Source organism: Podarcis melisellensis, assembly GCF_964234715.1.
Source record: "Podarcis melisellensis genome assembly, chromosome: 17".
NCBI classification, from domain to species: Eukaryota; Metazoa; Chordata; class Lepidosauria; order Squamata; family Lacertidae; genus Podarcis; species Podarcis melisellensis.
In genome coordinates, this window is record NC_138534.1 from 20,210,754 (window position 1) to 20,232,130 (window position 21,377).

At 40.7% G+C, this 21,377-nt stretch overlaps 2 protein-coding genes across 3 annotated transcripts in view; one reads left to right on the top strand and one right to left on the bottom strand.

Moving 5' to 3' along the window:
* UHRF2 (ubiquitin like with PHD and ring finger domains 2) overlaps positions 1–11,143 on the top strand; it is a 47,621-nt gene extending 36,478 nt beyond the window's left edge. For both annotated transcript variants that reach the window (XM_081894008.1, XM_081894009.1), the window contains 7 exons: positions 2,597–2,703; positions 3,989–4,151; positions 5,015–5,152; positions 5,759–5,882; positions 7,375–7,553; positions 7,840–7,938; positions 10,075–11,143. In XM_081894008.1, the coding sequence (XP_081750134.1) occupies positions 2,597–2,703; positions 3,989–4,151; positions 5,015–5,152; positions 5,759–5,882; positions 7,375–7,553; positions 7,840–7,938; positions 10,075–10,221 (957 nt within the window). In that variant the 3' untranslated portion in view covers positions 10,222–11,143. The remainder of the gene's footprint in view (positions 1–2,596; positions 2,704–3,988; positions 4,152–5,014; positions 5,153–5,758; positions 5,883–7,374; positions 7,554–7,839; positions 7,939–10,074) is intronic.
* Positions 11,144–11,537: 394 nt separating this feature from the next.
* Positions 11,538–21,377, bottom strand: part of GLDC (glycine decarboxylase) — a 38,612-nt gene continuing 28,772 nt past the window's right edge. The window contains exons 17-25 of the mRNA XM_081893881.1: positions 20,203–20,328; positions 19,477–19,626; positions 18,891–19,003; positions 18,370–18,511; positions 16,645–16,756; positions 14,514–14,609; positions 13,842–14,014; positions 13,313–13,393; positions 11,538–12,412 (exon numbers count right to left, since the gene is read on the bottom strand). Coding sequence (XP_081750007.1) covers positions 12,269–12,412; positions 13,313–13,393; positions 13,842–14,014; positions 14,514–14,609; positions 16,645–16,756; positions 18,370–18,511; positions 18,891–19,003; positions 19,477–19,626; positions 20,203–20,328 — 1,137 coding nt within the window. The 3' untranslated portion in view covers positions 11,538–12,268. The remainder of the gene's footprint in view (positions 12,413–13,312; positions 13,394–13,841; positions 14,015–14,513; positions 14,610–16,644; positions 16,757–18,369; positions 18,512–18,890; positions 19,004–19,476; positions 19,627–20,202; positions 20,329–21,377) is intronic.

A 21,377-nucleotide genomic window follows, 5' to 3' on the forward strand; every position in this document is an offset into this window, starting at 1 on the left:
AATGTGGCACAGACAAATGAATGTGCAACAAATATTAAAGATGAAACTGAGTCCCCTTGAACTCAAGATGACTTTCTTCTGCGTAGACAAGCCTAAGATTGCACTTGAAAAATCCCTTCCTCAGCTAAGTTTCTCACCTTTGTCTAGTGATCTGTTATCGTTCCACTTCATCTTCATTATGAGGTGGATTAAATTGATGTATCTAGTAGCATAATAATAATTAATAGTCCTTAATGCTGTTATCGATTGCTTATAAAACATTATAAATCATTCATGTATGCTTAATAATTCATTAATCATTTTTTAGTTCATAAGATGTGAACTAAAGATGTAGGTTGCTGCCATGGATTCAGCTCCTGATCTCTATAGGTCAGGTTGAGGGGTAGAGGGTCAGGCAGGAAGGAGAGACAGGCATCAGCAAGAAGGAGGCCACAGCACTGTGAAAAGGAGAGAACTGCCAGGTGGCTGCATCTTTGCTAGAGAAGATCTATGGCAGGGGTGCCCTTGCCAGGTCTCGCTTTTCCTGTCACTAGCAGGCCTCTCCTTCCAGTTCTGTCCCCTTAAAGATGCGATCCTGTACAGTGCTGGTGCACTCATCCCCTGACCTTTTAAAAACCCTGTTCTGACTTTATATTCACATAGGAATTGCTTTGGGGTGGATGTGTTGCTTCCAGGGTGGCACAGGGTAAATCAGCCCAATTTGGGGGCCACAAAAGTATCAGGAGGTCCACTCACAGCCTGACTTATTTTCTTGCTGCTGACTGTGTTTTAAAATTGGATTATCCAACACATTTCAACCTTTCTTTAATAATTTTTATAGTCTGTTCTTGACAACTCAAGAGAAAAGGAAAAGATAGATCTTCCTCCCTTGCTTTGCTTTTCAGTTCGCAAAATTTTTGTGATGTTAATAGAGTATACTTGAAATTCTGTTGCAGTAGGTTTGTTCCAGTTCATTTGCAGTTATTGTACAGTGGTGCCTCGCTAGATGAAAAGAATTCGTTCCGCGATTCTCTTCGTCTAGCGGTTTTTTCGTCTTGCGAAGCAAGCCCATTGACAGCTTAGCGGATTAGTGCTACAGCTGTCAAGCGGCTTCCAGCGATCAGCTGTTAAGCGGCTTATCAGCGGAACAGCTGATAAGCGGCTTAGCGGCTTAAGAAAAGGGTGAAAAAAGCGAAAAAACCCCGCGGGGGGATGCAAGATTTTTTTCGTCTTGCGAAGCAACCCCATAGGGGAATTCGTTTTGCGAAGCGCCTCCAAAACGGAAAACCCTTTCGTCTAGCGGGTTTTTCGTCTTGCGAGGCGTTCGTCTTGCGGGGCACCACTGTATTGTGGTGAGAGAAAACCTTAGTATTTTGTTAGTGTATGCTTTTACCAGGAGAATGTGGGAATGTTCTTTATACATGAAAAATTACATTTCCCCCCCTGAACAATTGATAGCAACTTTGTTTAGCCCATTAATACATAGCAAACTGCTGTATTCATCCCAGTTGCTGAATAAATTTGTCTTGTGCTTAGATTCCCTCCCTCCAAGTTTATGTGTGGTATCTTAGGGGGTCTTCCACTGATAGGAGGCATCCCTCAGTGGACTGGGGAAGGAGACTATTTCAGTAATTCCCCCTTCTCCAAAATCTGATCTGGACAGTTGAGGGACCCTTGAGAGCACATTGGAGAGCTATGGGGGCAGGGGAAGAATGTCTGAAAATTGTCTTCCTCCCCAGTGGAGAAACACCAATGGGATATTATTACCTTATGTGGTTACAGTTTCCTTAAAATGTCTGAGGAAAGGTAGCAAACCATTGAGGCAGTACAAGTCTTTTCCACTTCCAAAACGTTTGGAAACAATGACGCAGTTTCCAATTGCTGCAGGAAGCCGCGCCAAACGTCTGGGTTTCAAAGAACGCTCATAATCAGAATACTAACTTCTGGGTTTGCGGCGTTTGGGAGCCAAAACGTATGAGTCCAAAGGTGTTAGGCTTCCAAGGTACGACTGCAGTTGAACAGGGTATGTCAGAATAATTTGCCAAACATCATTCAGGGTGAGTCCAACAGATCCTTGTGATCTGTTGATTCCCGTTTTGTAGAGGAGATGATAGAAGGCAGCATTTGCCAACTTAGTGCCCTCCAGATGTATTGCGCTACAATTCCCAGCAAGCCCAGCAAGAGCCAGGTTGGCGAAGACAAATGAATGTACTAAACTGTCTTACAATGTATCATAATTGAAGAATCCTTTTTAGAACAATAAAATCATTGACAGACTCTAACTTTGGGTTGGGGAAAACACTTTATGGAGAACAATCTCCTCATCTGTGTACCTCGTCAACCTCTTTTCCAGTCAAACAAACTTAAATCTGTGCTACTAAAAAGTTGTTTATAGCATCCAATATTCTTATGTGTTGTAATATATATATGTATACTTCTCAAACTCATATACTGATAAAGATATGACCTAAAAATCTGTGGCATCAGCAGATCAAACGCTGACCTGTTTTTATATGTGAGGCAATTGTTAACTTTGTTAACACAATTAATTTTTTACTAGTATATTTGAATTTTTGCAGTCCTGACATTTTAAAGAGTAATTAATCTCCTCATATAGGATCGAGGTGATGAATTTACTTACACTGGGAGCGGTGGAAGAGATCTGTCCGGCAATAAAAGGATTGGAGAACATTCATTTGATCAAACTTTGACACACATGAACAGGTAAGCTGTGCCACATTCTTACATTAAAAGGAGAAAATAAGTGTCTCTCCCGCAACTATGCACTGAATGTTGTCATGAACTATTCATACATTTCCCCCCTCTAGAATAGAGAAAACACTCCAGTGAACCTGTTTATTTGCTGAAATTTGATTATTAATCTAGATATTCTGTGATTCTCCAGTGGTTTGACTTCACCCCCAGAAATGCACTCCATTGTTTTTTGAGACAGACAGATGCCTTCATCTTTTTAAAATTGGATTGCAGTAATTGCATCTTTATTTTTCTTTACTAATACAGGCAACCCCCAATTTGGTGCAGGGGTTGCGTTTCTGGCCCTTGTGTGCATCGACGGACCACTCATAAGGCCACCCTGTTATGCCCCATTCTATCCCACTCCCATTTTGCCCTCTTCCGGGTCCAAAAAGGTCCCATGCCTCACTTGAGCATACACAAAATGCTCACCGCCTGTATGCTATTTTAATATGGTTTTGTTGGTTTAAATGTTACTTTTTAATTCTTAGTTACATTTGTGAGCCACTATGAGCTCAGCTTTATTGTTGACAAAGTGGCATATAAATACTAAAACAAATCAGAATCAAATCCTAAGCATATTTACTTGGGAGCAAGCAGTGATGGGAGCAAGTAGATTCTGCATTAAAAAAAAAATTCATTGACTAATAGTAATGAAATTTACACGGGGAAAATATTTGGTTTCTATGGGAATGTTTTCTTATGCCTTAGAGGGGTAGTCAACCTTTTTATACCTACTGCCACTAATGCATCTTTCTTGATGGTAAAATTTCTGCCCACCAGTGCTCAATGAAAGGAAGATTCAGCTTGTGCCGTAGAACCCCCTACAGCCCACCTAGAATCCTGAAACACCCACTAGTGGGCGATAGGGACCAGGTTGACAACCCCTGCCTTAGAGGGTAATTTAACTTAGTCTGTATATGTTACTTGTATCTGCTTTTGGATTATATTCAGTGTAGCATTAAGCAGTTTCATCAGCACAACAATTTTTTTTCTTGTGCAATGGAATGTTCTCCTCGCCTTGGTGTGTCCCTTATATCTGTTTTGCACACACCCCAAACCCTCTGGCTGCATGCAGGGAGAAATCCTGTTGTTTCAGTATTATATCAATAATTCTTAACTTCAGGTTGAATAAAACGCTTTATCTTCTGCCTACCATGGAAACTTAAATTCAAATAGCTGAGTAAGATATTTGCTTGTGCTCTTAATATTTGAGGAAGCATTATCTCTTATGTTTTTTTGTTTTTATTTTCAGGGCACTGGCACTAAATTGTGATGCCCCCCTGGATGACAAAAATGGAGCCGAGTCTAAAAACTGGAGAGCTGGCAAGCCAGTCCGAGTGGTTCGTAGCTCAAAGGGCCGAAGGATCAGCAAATATGCCCCTGAAGAAGGCAACAGATACGATGGCATTTATAAAGTGTGTATTTTCCTAATTTAACATTGCATTTAAAAAGAGCAAAGCATTTTGAGTTTTAGGGGAAAATATCTTGGGTTGCCCCTTCATGGAACACTACCTTGCTTAAGGATTGTATATGGTGTACATCCTGGACTTTATTCGTATATTAGGAAGTAACCAGTAAAGAAATTTATTGCAAACATTACCATTCAGCCTGTTGCATGCTTTATGTTGTAACTGTTATGGTGTAGGGGCTTGAATAACCCCAAGAAGCTGTGCAGGGCCAGCTGAGAGTTTAGACTAAATGTGATCCACCTGGAGAAGGAACTGGCAGACCACTCCAGTATTTTGCCAAGAAAATTCCATGGACATAAAAAAGGAGAAGCTTTGAGAAGAAAGTGGGAGTTTCCAAGCTATGCTCTGGTTGACGGGGTCATGGAGAGTTGAACACAACTAAGACGACTAAACAACAACAAATCTTGGGTTGCACAACTGGCTTTCCTGTCTCTTCCCCCTGCCTCTACTTCTGCACCTCCTTGTATTCCCTGGAAAGCCTCTCCAGGGAGTCAGGAAATCTTCCTGAAAAAATTGTCCTCTTATTGGCTCACAGTTAAGCTGTAGCAGTTAAGCTGTTTTTGCACATTAGGCATGTTTTATCTTTACAACTCCATTGCTGTCTCAGGAAGTCTCATACAGGATAGTGCAGATTATGCATCAACTTGCATTTTCAGAAAGCACCATTTTATCTTAAAACTGATGAATACATAGAGGTTAAATTTATTAAGCTTATTATAATAAATGGGGGGAGTGGAGGGATTTAATTGGACAGGCATTCAGACTGTGGAAGATAAAACATAAGAGTGATAGGAACTTTTATCATTTAGGTGGTGAAATACTGGCCTGAAATTGGAAAATGTGGATTCTTAGTTTGGCGCTATCTTCTGAGAAGAGATGATGCTGAACCTGCCCCATGGACTTCAGAAGGAATGGAAAGGTCAAAGAAATTGGGCTTGAGTTTACAGGTTAGAACGGCAAGTTACCGGAGTTCTAAAAAGTTTTTTTGAAACATAACTGTTCCAACATCTATGTTAGAGAAACTCCGCACTTTCCTGAAAATCTCTGGTAGCCAGCTTCATTAAGATCAGCTTTGAAGATGTTAAGGTAGCTAGTTAAAACAAGATGATTTATACTTTCCTCTCTAATCTTTATTGAACAGGTTTTAGAAGCCTGAAATAAGCCCATACCTTATTTCATATTGCATGTGATCAAGTGTGTAGTCATGTTCATATCATTTGTTCACATTTGGATTCCTAGACAGGTTGATAAAATTTAAGAAATGGTAAACAGCTGCCATTCTCCTAAGGAAAGTCAAAAGCAAAAGAGTTAGCTACAGCCCAGAGGTCTAGCAGTCTGGTTTTTGTCCCAGGGTAGGAATCAAAGCAAGGTCCAGCCTATGCCCTTGTGACAGATCTTTTTTTGTGAGTCATTTGCACAGGTGCCTGCTCCTTATGTTCTGTGCCCTAATTTTAAGTTAGTTTGGTTTTTAAAATGATGTCATTCTGGACATCGTTGTTTTAATGTGAATGCTGTTTAAGATACTTTTCAGACCTGATGCTCTTCTTTTGCAGTATCCGGAAGGCTATTTGGAAGCTATGGCGAGTAAAGAAAAGAAGGATAAAGTAAAAAAGCAGCCTACAAAACAGGAGCCAACAGAACAGAGCAACGGAAATCAGAAAAGACTGATAGATGATGGTAAGGTAGCAGGAGAAAAGGGAATTAACTTACTAGGCTCTCTGTTTTCAAAGGAGTAACAGCTAGTGGCCAAGCATCATTGCTTGTTGCCCCATCTACTTCATTGGCATCAGTTTATTGGTGAGCCAAGGAGGTGGTTGAGCTCTGTTCAGAGAAAGAAGGCATTTAGGAGTGGTCATGTCAGCAGTCTGAACATCCCACATTGCAAGTTAACACTAGATGGAACACCAGGTCAACTTCCGAAATATAAATTTGCCAGAAAAGGATCCAGAGGGTGCCAACATGAGAATGGGCCTTCTCTGTGGTGGCTCCCCATTTGTGGAATGCTCTCCCCAGGGGAGGTTTGCCTGGTACTTTCATAATGTATTTTTAGGTGCCAGGAAAAACATTCCTCTTCAGTCAGGCCTTTGGCTGATTATCCTATAGCCTTTTAAATGTGTCTGCGGCAAAGGTGTGTGTGTGTGTGCTGTTGTTTTGCTGCTGTTTTGTTTTAATTATTTACTTGTGTTTTATTCTTGTATTTTAGTCTATGAACCACCCTAATATATGAAGGGCAGTGTATAAATCTTAATTAATAATAATAAAAGCTAGAACCTGAAAAAAAATATTGTAGTGTTCTACTGTAAGTTTCCCACACAGCCACTCCCTCTCCATAATACTCCAGCTGGTTTTCTGTCTCTCTCCCCACCTCCTTCAAATAATCAGTCAGCATTCTGTTCCCTCTGAGAAGACCCATTCCTTGTTGGACTATGTAGGAGTTCAGAGTTTTTTCTGAAGATTTCCCCCCTATAGAACCTGGGGCTCCCCCAAACCTGCAGATGCCTCCGTCCTGTGTGTGGATGCTACCATTTTGGCAACATAAGGATCCACACCTGGGTTCCTATAGGTCTATGATCTATGTTTGTGTGACAGGGAGTGCTGTAGTCTCGCTTCGGTTTTTATGTGGTGCACCTGAAAGCAGTCCCACATGAAACCATGCAGCCTCTGAAAGAAAAGCTGCTTGCTGCAGCCCCATCTTTCAGACACATTGACTTCAAATTGGGATAGCTGGTGTTCACTGCCTAACACAATGGTTCATAGCAGCCAAAATTTGTCTTAATGGGACCTGTTTGAGTTTGGCCTCAGAAAAAGTACATTGTAGGAGGGGGGAATAGGGTAGATATTTTGCCAGAATGTAGGTGCCAAATATGAAGCTGAAGAAAAAAATAAAGTGAGCATTGTACAGTCCAAAATGTTTCTAGTTTGCTTTAATCTCTATCTATCTATCTATCTATCTATCTATCTATCTATCTATCTATCTATCTATCATCTATCTATCATCTATCTATCATCTCTCTCTCTTCTCTCTCTCTCTCTCTCTCTCTCTCTCTCTCTCTCTCTCTCTCTCTCTCTCTATCATTGCATTTTCCAGAATACAGCTGAATGGGAAGAATTTTTATCATTTCCTCACTAGGCCACCCCAGGATTATAATGCTTTTTCATTATTTTTCAGAAGGAATTGAGGAACCTACAAACGTGGCCAAAGTCATGAAGATGGAAGATGGAGGGAAAGGAGACGGCGGCAAAGGAGAAGCTTTCCAGCTCACTCAGCAACAGCAGTGGTTGATTCAAGAAGATTCACCGAACCAGAAGCTGTGGGATGAAGTTCTCGCTTCTCTTAAGGAAGGACCAGTATGTTTTCTTAGAGTAACTCACATTCTGCATTTTAACCTTTCTTGCAGTGACAAGAAGGGATCAATATGTATAACACATTTATTGGAAGTAGAAGGTATGTTTGTGCTTAGTTTAACCACAAAACATTCTGCCCTTTGTAGAATGTGGGAGTTACTTTACAGGAATAAGACCTTTTTATGAAGAGGTGATTTATTTTAAACAACTAAGATGAAGGATTTGCTTGTTGCACGCAGCCTAGAATCCCATTGTCTGTGTAACTTATTTTTCTCTTATCTTGCCATAGAACTTTTTGAAGAAACTGGAACAATCTTTTATGTGTGTCTGCTGCCAGGAGCTGGTATACCAACCGGTGACCACAGAGTGCCTCCACAATGTCTGTAAAGTAAGTAGCACCGTAGTGATGTTTCTTCTTCTTGATCTTGGAACCATTGGTCCTGGTTCTATTGGAAAGCAAGTCACCAGCATTTTGAACTCACTCTGTTCCTTCCTTGAAAGAGGTACAAGACCAGGGGTTGGCAGAAAGTAGATTGGGGTATACTGGTAGATCCTTGAGTAATTAGCGTTAGATCATCAATGACTTCTGACTCCCGGCTCTTTAACTGTAGCAGCAACTTTTTTCTGCATATTGGCTACTGAAGCAATGTTGCGGGTTGGGATACGAAAAACAAATTCCTGGACTAAGATACTTATAATTAAAGAACGAGACACTTTTCAGTGTATGTCCATCTGGAATTTTTCACCAGCTGCAGCCCTGAAAAGTGGCAGCTTAGAGAAAGGAGGACAAAGTAGACCACACAAGCTTGAAGTCTGCCCACTCTTGAACTGGCACAGTTTTACATTGCAACTAAAAACGAGACGAGTTATTTTTCATCTTGACTGAACGAAGTAGGTAAAGGATATCAGTTACTTTTCCCGTACATAGGCTGGATCTATTTAAGAGTCCCTATGGGCAGAGATTTAAGCACATTCTTATCTCTTCCATTGAAATCAAGATGACTTTGGCAGAATTGTGCCTTGTAATATTTGTCCTAATGTTCATAATTTTGACTTGGTTTTTTTGGGGGAGCATATAAACAACTCTTAAATGTTGGTAGGGGTCACATTCACAAAATCCATTTAAACTATAGAATGCTAGAAGGAACAAAGAGAAGTGCCTTTTTGATCCAACAGAGCGTACATTTCCCTCATCTTTGAGCTCTATGGGAAGATGACAAAACCACCAACATCATTTATGAATTGCTTCCAATTTCGCTTCTCAAAGTTATTTCACCATATAATGAAAACAAATATAAAACAATTGTATATGTAAACAGGCCCAGATCACACTTCCCAATGAACCAGTGTGTAAGGGAAATGTACTCCCAGTACCTGTGCCCTGTCTCCTGATGCACTAGTTCTCCTTCTCACCCAGGTGTGTGCCTAAACCAGGCAAAGGCAAACTCGGCCCTCCAGATGTTTTGGGACTACAACTCACATCATCCCTCGCTAATAGGTCAGGGGATGATGGGAGTTGTAGTCCCAAAACATCTGGAGGGCTGAGTTTGCCTATGCCTGGCCTAAACTAATGTTAAAACTCCATTGTTAATTAGGGCTGCCAAAGTGAGTTTAGGAGAGTACTGGGATTCATTTTAAGCAGGACTGGTAAAGGATGAATGCAGCAAACACTAAGCCCCAAAGCAGGTGAAAGAGAATTTTCACACAATATGGGAAGACGGGGAGACCACACAATTGCACATCCTGACCCCACTCACTAACCTAGATTACATTGTTAAACATTTACAAAAAAAACCACTACTGAGCACCTGGTATTTGAGTGCTTGTAGTAGCCAGGATTATTTTTGTCTGACAAGGATAGGGCACCTGGGAATGTTATTCCATGTGCCATAGCTCCTGGCTGTTTAGAAAGTACTTGTAGGCTTTTAAAAAAATCGTGAGAGAACATAGCTTTGCCTGTAACAAATGTAGAGACATTCACCAGCATTTGTGTACAAGTTGGTTTAGTTTTACTGAAGGTTGTGATCTAGACCGTTGTGCAAAGACACTTCTTTGCACAAGACACTTTTCTGACAGGCACAGGGAACTATGGTTAGTTTAAAAACTTCCAAGTGAAAACTTCCGATACTCTCCTTGGTTGCATAAAACTGTGAACGACTATTCTGTCTGAACCAGGCTGCACAACAAATTAGGGCTCAACATACAGTAGTGCTACTGATTTCGCAAATGTTTAAACAGAATTCATTTATAACATATGACAGATTACTGCTAGAAAAATAATGGACTACCTTTATGCAGAAAAATAGCACAGTACCAATCCCTCATAACATAACTGGTATATTTATTTAGCATATTCCGGTAGCCCTGTTATGTTTTTGTCAATTTATGTAATCTCAGGAAAAGGCTTTCTGTAAACACAGAAAGCTCAGAGGTCTATTTTTGGCATTTAGCTGATATTTCATTTTCTTGTGAACCATATTTTAAGTTGTGTCCTAAACATATTCCTTATCGTTCTGTAACATAGAGCTGTTTACAGCGCTCCTTTAGAGCTGAAGTCTTCACCTGCCCTGCTTGCCGACACGACCTTGGAAAGGGCTACACCATGGTTCCCAACAAAATACTGCAGACACTACTTGACCAGTTCTTCCCTGGTTACAGCAAAGGACGATGATACGAGTTCAGTTCTCAGCATACTTCTCTTAATGACTTACAGACTGTACAAAGAGAAGAAACCAGGAAAATTCAAAAGTGGACCAGCTGGCTTGAGCGCAGTTCATATGACTGTCACATTGTGGAGCGGCTAACTCAACCTTCTTTCCCATTTTGCAATCTTTTTTGTGTAGTGAGAACTTCACATTCTCAGCTGACTTTCAACACTGAAGGTAGTTTTGGACAGATGACAACAAGGAGAAAAAAAAAAATACATGCCTTGGCTCTGACTGGCCACAACAGCGGATGCTTCAGATTGTTTTTTGTAACTACCACAGATGGAGGAAAACAAATTGTGGGGAATTTTAAGAGCGCGTCAGATGAAGTTCAGCTACACACTGCCTCCTGAATATTAGTTTGCCTGGTCCATGCAGTTTGATTTTACAACAAGAAAACAGCACTTAAGCCAGTTTTTAATTACAGAACGTCAAATTCTGTGGTGTGCATAATCTTTTTGTGCGTGTGCATTTCCTGCCATTATGCTGTTTTTCTTAATTTCTTTTGCAAGAACAGGCTTTTAGTCTATTTTTGTGAGCGTCATTGTGCTCTTGTATCTTATGCAAGTTGACTACTAATGACTGAGAACAATATGAATGCATTGTTGCTGTTAATGTAAAGTGATTTGTGTTTTTTGCACTTAAAGAGGGTATTCAAAACACTCTAGTTGTGTAAAAACTATTTCATATGAAACAAGCCACTTTTGTATTAGGTAAAACTGTATGCTTTTAGTAGGTCTTGTATCAGTGGCAATACATCTTACACAGCATTGAGAGCAGTGCTAGCTTGGAGAGGGCTCAAATCGCTTCATATTGTGATCTGAAATTTTATATACAGTATATTCCTCTTCCCCAATATACCTTATTAAATATTTTATGATTCATAAAGTGTTAGTTTGTATTTTGCAGCCATAAGACAGTGTTTCCTGGCAGATGGCTGAATGTATATTTGAAAACTTCTGATAACAAGGTGTTTGGTCTTGGGTTTAATATCTTTGGGCAATTTGCATTAGAAAGCTATATTATGCAAAACATTTTTAAAAGACCTTAGAAATTGGCCTTCTGCATTTTTTTGTTTGTTGGTACAAAGCCTAACTCACTGGGTTTTTGCACAATTATATCTGAAGGGGGGGGGGAATTCACAAACACACTACCCCAAGCCTCACCTGGTATCTTGGACAGAACACAATGCATTGTAGAAGCACCCCTTCCAGTTCATGCAAGCATAGAATACAACCCAATATAAATACTTCACAAAAGCACATAACAAAATACCACACACTTTCAGAAAATCTTGTTTTTAATCAGACTTTGAAATCGGGTTTCAAAAGCTATTACAACTTCTAGATTTTATTGGAATGCTACCACAGGGAGTTTAAAAAAGAAAAAAACAAGTTCTTTAAATGACATTATCAACACTAGAAGCAATATATAAATTTAATTAATACAAACTACAAAAGTATATAGCCACAATCTAATACAAAGTGAGGTACAGAGGAGCTTACTTTCCTTTGTTTCAGCATATTGTGGACTCTGTCTTTCAGTTCATACAAAGTGAATAATGACTATAATTTTAGCCACCAAACAGTCTGAGCCCACAGTATAGGCGTTATTCAAAATAAACTGGGATTGCTCTCTATCACAGAAGTATTGTCAGGGCCCAGTTTAACAAAAAAAAGGGTTCTATTTTTACACATACCATTCTATGTTTAGCGCTCCTCAACACAGGAAAGCAGCCTTGGTCCTGAATTGATCAAAGAGTGTTAAATCAAGGCCACTTCAGCATGAACTGCTGTGGAAACTGAGGCACTGCATCAAGTCAGTTTGTTTCCACCTAAAGTATATTTACATAGCTGCACAGAAATTTAATCAACAGTATGGAGATTACAAAAATATACACCGTATAAAAAAATGGTTCACTGGGCAGAAGAGCCCATCCTTCCTGAAGCGTAGCAAGGGAGGTCGAGCCTGGTCACCTAAAAAGGAACAGGGAAAGGCAAGGGGAGACTGATTCTAAGATGATGCTCTCTTCTGTTCAGCAAAAGGAGACTCGTAGACTTCCATCGGCGGGCAGGTACAAACCAGATGTTGATCTCCGTAGATGTCGTCGATTCGAGCAATTGTGGGCCAGAATTTATTTTCAGGTCTTACAAATGGCTAAAGTGGGAGAAACATATCCAGTAGGTAATTTTTAAATTAGCAGACAATATTCTACGGTACATTAAAGAGTAACGGGCATACTGCAGCATCTACAAGAGACAATAGCCAGCTTCATTAGGTACTATAGGAGTTGTGGTGCACTGGTTTATCCTTCAAAGCCTGAAGTTTTAGAAGTCGGGTGAAATTAGTTCCACGTTTCGGCTCATGAAAGGAGTTTGAGTCGGTTGCTAATTTTAGCCCCGTGGAGTATCTCAAACTGCTTTGATGCCCCCAAGTTTCAAAAGGCGTTTGCCAAATGGCAGAAGTGACAAAGGATACACTTTGAATTCAACATAACTAATGTGTTTGGGATCAGGGTTCTGCTGCCTGCTGTAAGGAATGATTTCTTTCTGGGACCAATGGAAAGATCCCTCAGAATAATTTAAGCATTATAAAATGTGAGGTGGTTATCCACTAACTGCCACATAAGTTCAGGGTTCCATCATAACATGAGCCATAAACAACCAATAGTTCAAGGTCTTTATGCTTTGTCTTGTCTTTGTATGGTTTTTTTTGTCAGAATGTTATGAGCCACTCTGTTTTAACTTACGTTATCCCCACCAAATTCCAGTTAGGGGATAACGTTTTCTGGCTCCAAGCTGCCTTTGCATTTAACTTACAGGACCTCTTTCAAAGCAGCATCAGCTGAGATGGCAGATAATTATGAAGGCTATAGCAGGAAGGGAGAGGCACCTTAATCCTTGCCTTAATGCCATCTCTTTTTGGCACATCTGATGTACCTTTCCTTTTAAGGTTGGCTTGCAAGGTTCCTAACGTTTTCCAGTAGTAATGCTGTCTAATAAAACTGGCTGCTCAAATGAGAATGAGGAAAGCTTCCCATGTTAACTCATTACTTACCAGTGGAAAAACAGCTACTTCTCTGGAGTAAGGACGGTCCCAGTTAGGAGCAGCAATGCAGGTCAAGGTATGTGGTGACATCTAAGTTAAAATATACAAAATAATAATATAATTCAATTGAGTAATAATATAAATACTCCAACAGTAGTAATAGCCTCAGCTAAGAGAAAGATCTGCTATGTTCCACTGAAATAATAACAAACAAAAACCAATAAATCTGAGTCCTATTGGTTTCAAAAAGATGTGACCAAGACTAGCTCTCTGAACGGGTAACAGTGAATCTGAGGTTTTCTAGCAGATGTTGTTAAAAATCAAGCGGAGCCACATGCCTATAATATATTGCAATAGGAGGAGTACAGGGTCTATACCATGAGACACAACAGCTAGAAATAGAATAAATGCTGGCTATTTGCCTTTTTCTGTACTAAACTGCAGAGTCCTGGGGACTACAGCATCAATCGTAGACAATTTATTTCAAAACAATCTTGATGAAGAGCAACGGCTACAAATAAATAAACCCTACTGTCACCTTTAACGGGTTAACTCGAGAATCCATTCTTCCTTCCTCTATATCGGCAATTTCTTGTCGAATGTTGATCATTGCATCACAAAATCTGTCTAGCTCTGCCTTGTCTTCAGACTCTGTTGGTTCAATCATCAGAGTACCTGCCACTGGCCAGGACATCGTTGGAGCGTGGAATCCTAGCAAACACAATGTTCTTTTATTGTACCACCTTTCCAACAGACCAGGACCCTAAGCAAAGTCTAAACAACATGTTTTCAGAGTTCAAGGAACACTCTTTGGTATTACATATTCTTCCTCGCTATATACAGCAAGGCCATTTACAAAGTCCAGTTACTGACCAACTTGTGGGGGGGGGGGACCAGTTATTTAAAGCACAGTCGTCTCCTTATGTATTCTCAGCTTGCAGCAGTTGCATAAACCCAAATGTCAAATTTGTGGACATCCATAATCATGTTCTCCCGATCGCCTGACTCTCCACCAAACCAGGAGAGGAGCCAGACATGTCCAATGGCAGGGTAAATGGTAAAAAACAAGTGGCTCTCAATTTTGCCTGATGGCAGGAGCCCGCAGGGTGCTGGATGAGCCGGTTAAACAGCTTTCATAATTCTTACCACCACAGGATTGAATCCTACATTTTAATTGTGATAAAAGAACGTTGCCCATTGGACAACTCACCATAATCCTGAAGCCGTTTAGCGACATCCACAGCATCAATATTTGCTGTCTTCTTGAAAGGTCGGGTGTCCAAAATAAATTCATGAGCTACATAACCTGCGTATGAAAATTTTATTCTAAGATTTATATTTGTAGAAAAATAAAACGTGACCACAAAGTAGCTTTCAGTATCTATAACCCTGTTGCGTTATCCCTGTACATCAACTTCCAAGTTCTTTGTCTTGCCAGGGTTTAAAATAAGTTTATTTTGGAGGAACTGCTGTGTGTCACCAGCATACTGATGACAGTTTGCTCCATATCCCATAATGACCACCTCCAACAGCTTCCTACGGATTCTTAGTAGTGCTGGGTACCAAATAGTGCTCTGTGGCACCCCAGAAAATAAATGCCGTCTGATTGAGAGTACCCAGTGGGGGTTACCTTTGAGCATAAGACTGGGAATTCTGAACTGAAAACTGAAGCAGAGTGGGGGTTTTAAAAATTCTGAATTAGTTAATCCAGGACACTTCATTTTTAGCTACACCCACTGCTGGCATGTGCCCTCTCCAACAGATTACTCTGACTGAATTTGATCCTTGACAGGGAAAAAGCACCCCTGATTAAAGCACAGTGCAGTGTGAGAGAACACGACACAGCTCAAACAATTTGTAGGGAGGGGGCACACACTTATATTATTGAGGAGAAGCAGACAAGTCCACATCTGCTCCTACAGCTTTTGAGAATATCCTCTTAGGAGGATGAATTCATCCACAAACGCCTTTCAGCCCATAGTATTTAGATTGCTAGTGGGCCAATACTCTGTCAGGAGGCTGGGATAGTGGGTGCAACAGGATGAATCCCCAGCCTGGTTTAGATGCAATGATGGCTATTTTGAATAAGATTAGTTGCGACAACTCAAATAGTTTTGCATTTCACTGCTGCTGAACTCCAGGCTTTATTACACTTAACCAAGGTTCATGCTCCACACATTTGATGTAGCAGACTCTCATTCACAAAAGACTGTCCCAGAATTGTCAGCCTTTAAGGTACCATAAGACTTGGTTGTTCTTGTTGCAACAGACTAATCCAGCAACCTCTCTACAAATAAACATTTGTTTGTAGTTATATTCACAAGCTTTTAGCGTAATGAGCTTCCTGCCTGCCCCCACCCCCATGTGTGCTGAAGGAGATCAGATGATTTTGCTTCCAAATTCCTTGCGGTCACTCTGCAGGAAGGGAGTAGGGAAGGATTACATGAGCCTGAGACTTGTCCAGGCTCTCTACATAATGATAAAACAGTTCATCGTGACCTTCAAACAAGGCCAGTGACAATGGAAAGGAGGGAGAGGAGCTAACACAAAAGCTTAGTACAGCACAAGGTTGTGTAAGCGCCAATATGATCAGCTACCCTGCTGGACAGATCTTTTCTGAAATGAAGGGAGAGAATTATGCATTTCTTTCAACTGGAGGGAGGGGATGGTCTCCACTGTTGCCATGGATCAGTCTGAAAGCAGGAGCAAAGACCCATCAGAGTAGCATAAAAAAGGATGCTTGCTAATCCAACACATTTTGGACCCAACTGAACCTTCTTCAGAGAAATAAAATCAATTATCAACTCTTTTTAAAGTCTAATAGCTTTATACGCCTTGTTTATTTTGAGATTTATATTCGATAGACCATTCCATATTTTTATTTATTATTATTTTTACATTTCTCTGAAAGACCAGCAGGGTCTGAAATGCATTGGTTAACAAACATCCTATTTTGACTACACCATTTATTCATATATTGGCTTGCTTATGCACCTGGCTTTTGGGGTTTCCTATTTTTATTGCACTTTCTGTGTTATGGATTAATTAGTCTGCACACTGGAATTATTCACCTTATTTGCGTGGATGGATTTTCCCAAAGAGAAAAGTTACTTTTGCAACACTATTTATTTTGCCTCCTGGTTGAACTGTGGTTTAAATTTATTTATTTTGTATGCCACCCTTCATCCAAAGATCTCAGGGCATAAAAATACAAATAAAAACACAAAATACATAATGAAAACAAAAACAAAGCAAACCAATAACCCTCCACCCCTCATTTTCGGTGTGCACCACTGTCTCCTGGGACTATGGACAACTTCATGTTAGGCTGAAATACTTGCCTCTGGCTCCTTTAAAAAGGACTTTGTAGTGCTTCTCAAGTCTCTTTGCCATGTAGTTAGCATTTAATATTGCAATCTCTGATGCATGCTTGAGACCTTTTCCTCCCATCATCTGAAGGGACAAAGAGCCAACAATAAGAACATGTAGGTTAAGCAATTATTCACAGAGCCTGCTATGCACACTTCCTCAAATGTATCAGATTCTAGAAAAATAAAGGGAACCTCTGCCATTATCCATACAACTATATCTGAAAGTTATATGGGAATGAATCAATCTTGACAAAAACTGTTTGCCCGTGTCAGCAGTGGGGTACTGATGGCTGGCAGTGCTAAGTACCATCGGGATAAAATGGTTTCATAGAAGGGACCCTAAGGATCACCAAGTCCAACTCCCTGCAATGCAGGAATATGCTGCTGTCCCTTATGGGGATCAAACCTGCAACCTTGGCATTATCAGCACCATGCTCTAACCAATGGAGTTATCCAATTGGTTCATAAATTATCCCAGTCAGTTTTGAAAAGCCATATGAAGCTGCCTTCTTCCAGTGCAGGCCATGGGTCCCTCTAGCCTAATCTACCCTGACCTGCAGCAACTCTCCTGCAGCTCTCTTCCCCATCACCTGATTCTTCCAGTTGGAGATGCAAGGTACTGATTCTGGGACCTTCTGCATCAAAGCATTTGCTCTATCCTTTAACTTGGGCTCCTCTCATAGCACAGGTTATTTCCAGAATGAACATAAATGGGCAACTCTGAAACTGTAGCTAGCCAAACATGCTTAGCACATCCTCATTCCCACTGTGAAGTTTCCAGACTCCGATGAGCTGGGGGAAATAAATGCATTGGGCTTGAATCTAGAGTCTCACAAACGAGAAGTTGCTTATGCAATGGACCTTTCCCAACCTATCCTCTTAAATATCGTCCCTTGCAGCCCCCAAAACGCCACTCTAGAGAAGCAGGAAACCTTCCAGAAGAGCATGAGGGGTGTGGTGCAGGGAGCTGCGATGGAACAAGAAAACCAATGAAAATCAGAGCACCTTGCATGAGGGGTGCTCCGTGTGCATAATGCGCCCCTGATCCTCCCCTCTCTGATCCTTTCTTTGCACCGAGTTCTGTGTAATGGAGGCAAGGGAGCAGCAACCCCTGGAGAGACTTCACAGGGAGCTGCAGTGGGGAGCAGAGAGGGTGTGAAAAGGCCCTTCCACTTGGCCAACACTTCCACTAATCTCTTCTTAGAGAATTTAGCTAATCTGCAGAGGCATCCAGATCCCCAGGTCTTTATTTTCAGCACCATGGATATTTCCAACACCTAGACTACTTGTGTTTCAAAGTATACCTTTATAGGTAAAAAAGGTAAAGGACCCCTGGACAGTTAAGTCCAGTCAAAGGCGACTATGGAGTTGCGGCGCTCATCTCACTTTCAGGCCGAAGGAGCTGGCGTTTGTCCACAGACAGCTTTCAGGGTCATGTGGCCAGAAGGACTAACCCGCTTCTGGCGCAGCAGGACACAGTGATGGAAACCAGAGCGCATGGAAACGCCATTCAATGCAGTGGTACCTATTTATCTACTTCCACTGGTGTGCTTTCAAACTGTTAGGTTGGCAGGAGTTGGGACAGAGCAACAGGAGCTCACCCCGTCGTGGGGATTCAAACTGCCAACCTTCTGATTGGCAAGCCTGAGAGGCTCAGTGGTTTAGACCACAGCGCCACTCGCGTCCCAGTTATACCTTGATATAAGCCCAGGAAATAGGCAATATAGCACTGGACCCCCAAGGAGCAGCACTGATGGTTCCCAGTGGGCTGGAATCCTTATCGTGCTGCAATGCAATGACAGGGTGGCTAGGCAGGAAAGGAGCCAAATGCTTCTTTCTAAAATGGAACCAAAAAAAAGAAGAAGAAAGAATTTAGAAATAAAACTCTCTCCCACTGCACCATAGCTATCGTGTTAAAACTAGCTTAAGACTTTTCTGAAGGAATCTTAACATTAGTCCAATATACAGTGGCAATGTTCCACTTAATGTAATCCCACCATTACTGCCAACGTAAAATAAAGGTTCTTTAAATCAACAAAATAATCCTTAAATAAAACATCAAAGGATCATAAGGAATCAAGATTTCCATCTTTCTATCCATAGACAGTCATCATTAGTGAGGCTATGTACTGCCATATTCCATATCTATAGCACTGGACTCCTTAAAATATAAATTAGTGGGGGGAATTCTCCTGCTATGAGAGCCAGATACGTACACTCCAATTGGTCCCATTCCAGGTCCTCCTCCCCCATGAGGAATGCAGAAGGTTTTGTGGAGATTTAAATGAGAGACATCTGACCCATAGTCTCCAGGACGGCACAGACCAACCTATCAAAGGAAGAAGAGCACAAAGTTTCAAAAACAAAAGAGAAGGGATTAGAGGGATAAACAAATGAGATTATTTAGTTTTTCAGAATCAAGTCTGCTGATGAAAAGAATTAAGATTCTTTTAAAAACAGAAGTTTGCTGTTGCTAAAAAAAAATCAACAAAACAAAGATTAGCATATAGCTCTGCCTTATATTTAAGCATATGTAAAGCTGTAACTAAATTTCAGTATTATTTTTTTTACCTAAAACAAAAATTGTAAAATGTAGTTTTAAATTTTATGGAAAGGCCAGAGACAAGATTCTTGACTTTTTTAAATAACAAGATTCATAGTGTGGTTAATTACATCCTGTCAATTATTATTCATTATTAAAATGGTACAAAATTTGACTTTTAACATTTATTTTTAAGCACGATTCGCAAATTCAGTCAGGGGTCTGCATTAACAGAAGGAGTCTATAAACCAGTTTCCCACCTGAGCATTCATGTTTGCTCCATCCAGGTAAACCTGGGCTCCATGTTTGTGAATCAAGTCACAGACATCACTGATATCCTCTTCAAAGACACCATTGGTCGATGGGTATGTGATCATGATAGCTGCCAGGTTTTCCTTGTGTTTATCCACCTTCAGAAAGGAGGAAAAATAGGGGGGAAAATTGTCAGGGAGAGATCAAGGAAATCAGAGTGTTTATAGCAGGGGTAGCCACAGAAATTGCTTGGAAGGTACTTGGACATTCTGTTCCATAACTTTATTTCTATGCAGGCAAGCAGGCTAGAGACTTGCTTTCATTGCAAAATGAGAACTCAGAACCTGGTCTACCACCGGAAGCAACAGGTTGGTGACCTCGATTTACAGTCTTCCCTTCAGAGAATGCTCTATCGCAGCAAACACTTTGTTGCTGCAGTTGCTTATCATCTGCTCTTTCATGTTATCTGGTTTCCACTCAAATTGTAGCAAATAAGAGGGAAAATAACCATGAAAAACTGAAACACTGCAGAACTGACTCTCAAAATAAGATAGGCTATCGCACATGTTAACAGCTGAAGCTACATATTTAAGTTTTGCATAATATTATGCCAAAAAAAGAGACAGGCACAGCTTCCTCTTCTATGTAATTTTATATGCCCACTGAAAATTAAAGTGTTTTTAGCCGAAGCTTATAATACCGTAATGCATTCAAAAGAAGGGCAACCAACTCACCATAGCCTTAAGATGAACAATATCGATGCTTCCATTTTTATCCACTTCTACTGGCTGAATCTTCATTCCTGCCATCTGAGCACTGGCTGGGTTAGTGCCATGGGCAGATTTAGGAATGAGACAAACCTTAACGGGGGGGAAAGTTAAGAGAGCGTCAACCTTGCCTTGCAAAAAGCCAACTAAAGGTACATTTTGCAGCCCTCTGAACTCTCTTCAGGTGTTCAGTTTGATCACATGAAGGGGAAAGAGGGAGAATTCTGAATGTGGGATAATTCTGTCCCTCCAGAAAGCTGTGTGTGCCAGGGGCACCCCCCAGGAAATGTCATCTGAGTTAGTCTGGCGGGAGCTGCTTTATTAGTACATGCAAGTTAGTAAATGAAAAACGGCAGCACTTTAGACAGTGGTGCTTTGCAACCCCACAGAAAGTGAGAGGAAAAGAAACTGCAATAAATTGTGGCTGATAAATATTTCTGAATGGGGGAGTCATCAGATCTAAAAATATGCCTATTCTGCAGCAAAAGCTGAATCAAATAGTATGCCGCTAATTCATTGACTGTGGGAAGAAGAAAACAGACGTCTCCTTGCTTCATAGATTCAGGCACGTAGCTGTGTTGGTCTGACACAGACAAATAAATAAAATTTAAAAATTGTCCAGTAGCACCTAAAGAGACCAACTAAGTTAGTTCTGGGTATAAGCTTTCATGTTCATGCAGAAGAAGTGTGCATGCACATGAAAGCTTATACCCAGAACTAAGTTGGACTCTTAAGGTACTACTGGACAATTTTTTAATTTTTAAAATTTATTCCTTGCTTCATGGTTCTGAGTCAACTATACAGAGTAAACAGCAAATGTTTATCTGCTGTTTAGTTTTTTATATTGGGTGCATTGGTTTGGGCAGGGAAGCAAGAGACAGAATTTTTAAAGGAAGCCCTAATAATAGATTGTTTGTTGAAAAGCAAGGATATTGATGCTAATACCTCTGCATGTTCAAAGTATCCTAGCTATGAATTTCAATTAACAACACTGCTCTAATCCCAGCACAAAAGCCTTCTGGCTGCCCCAGTGAGGTTTTGAAAAATCACAGTATCCAGAGCCAGCCCCTGGCATGCCCTTTCTTCTAATCTCAACTCTGCTTTCATGCCACTAATGAGCTAGCTCCTGGATTTCTGCAGCA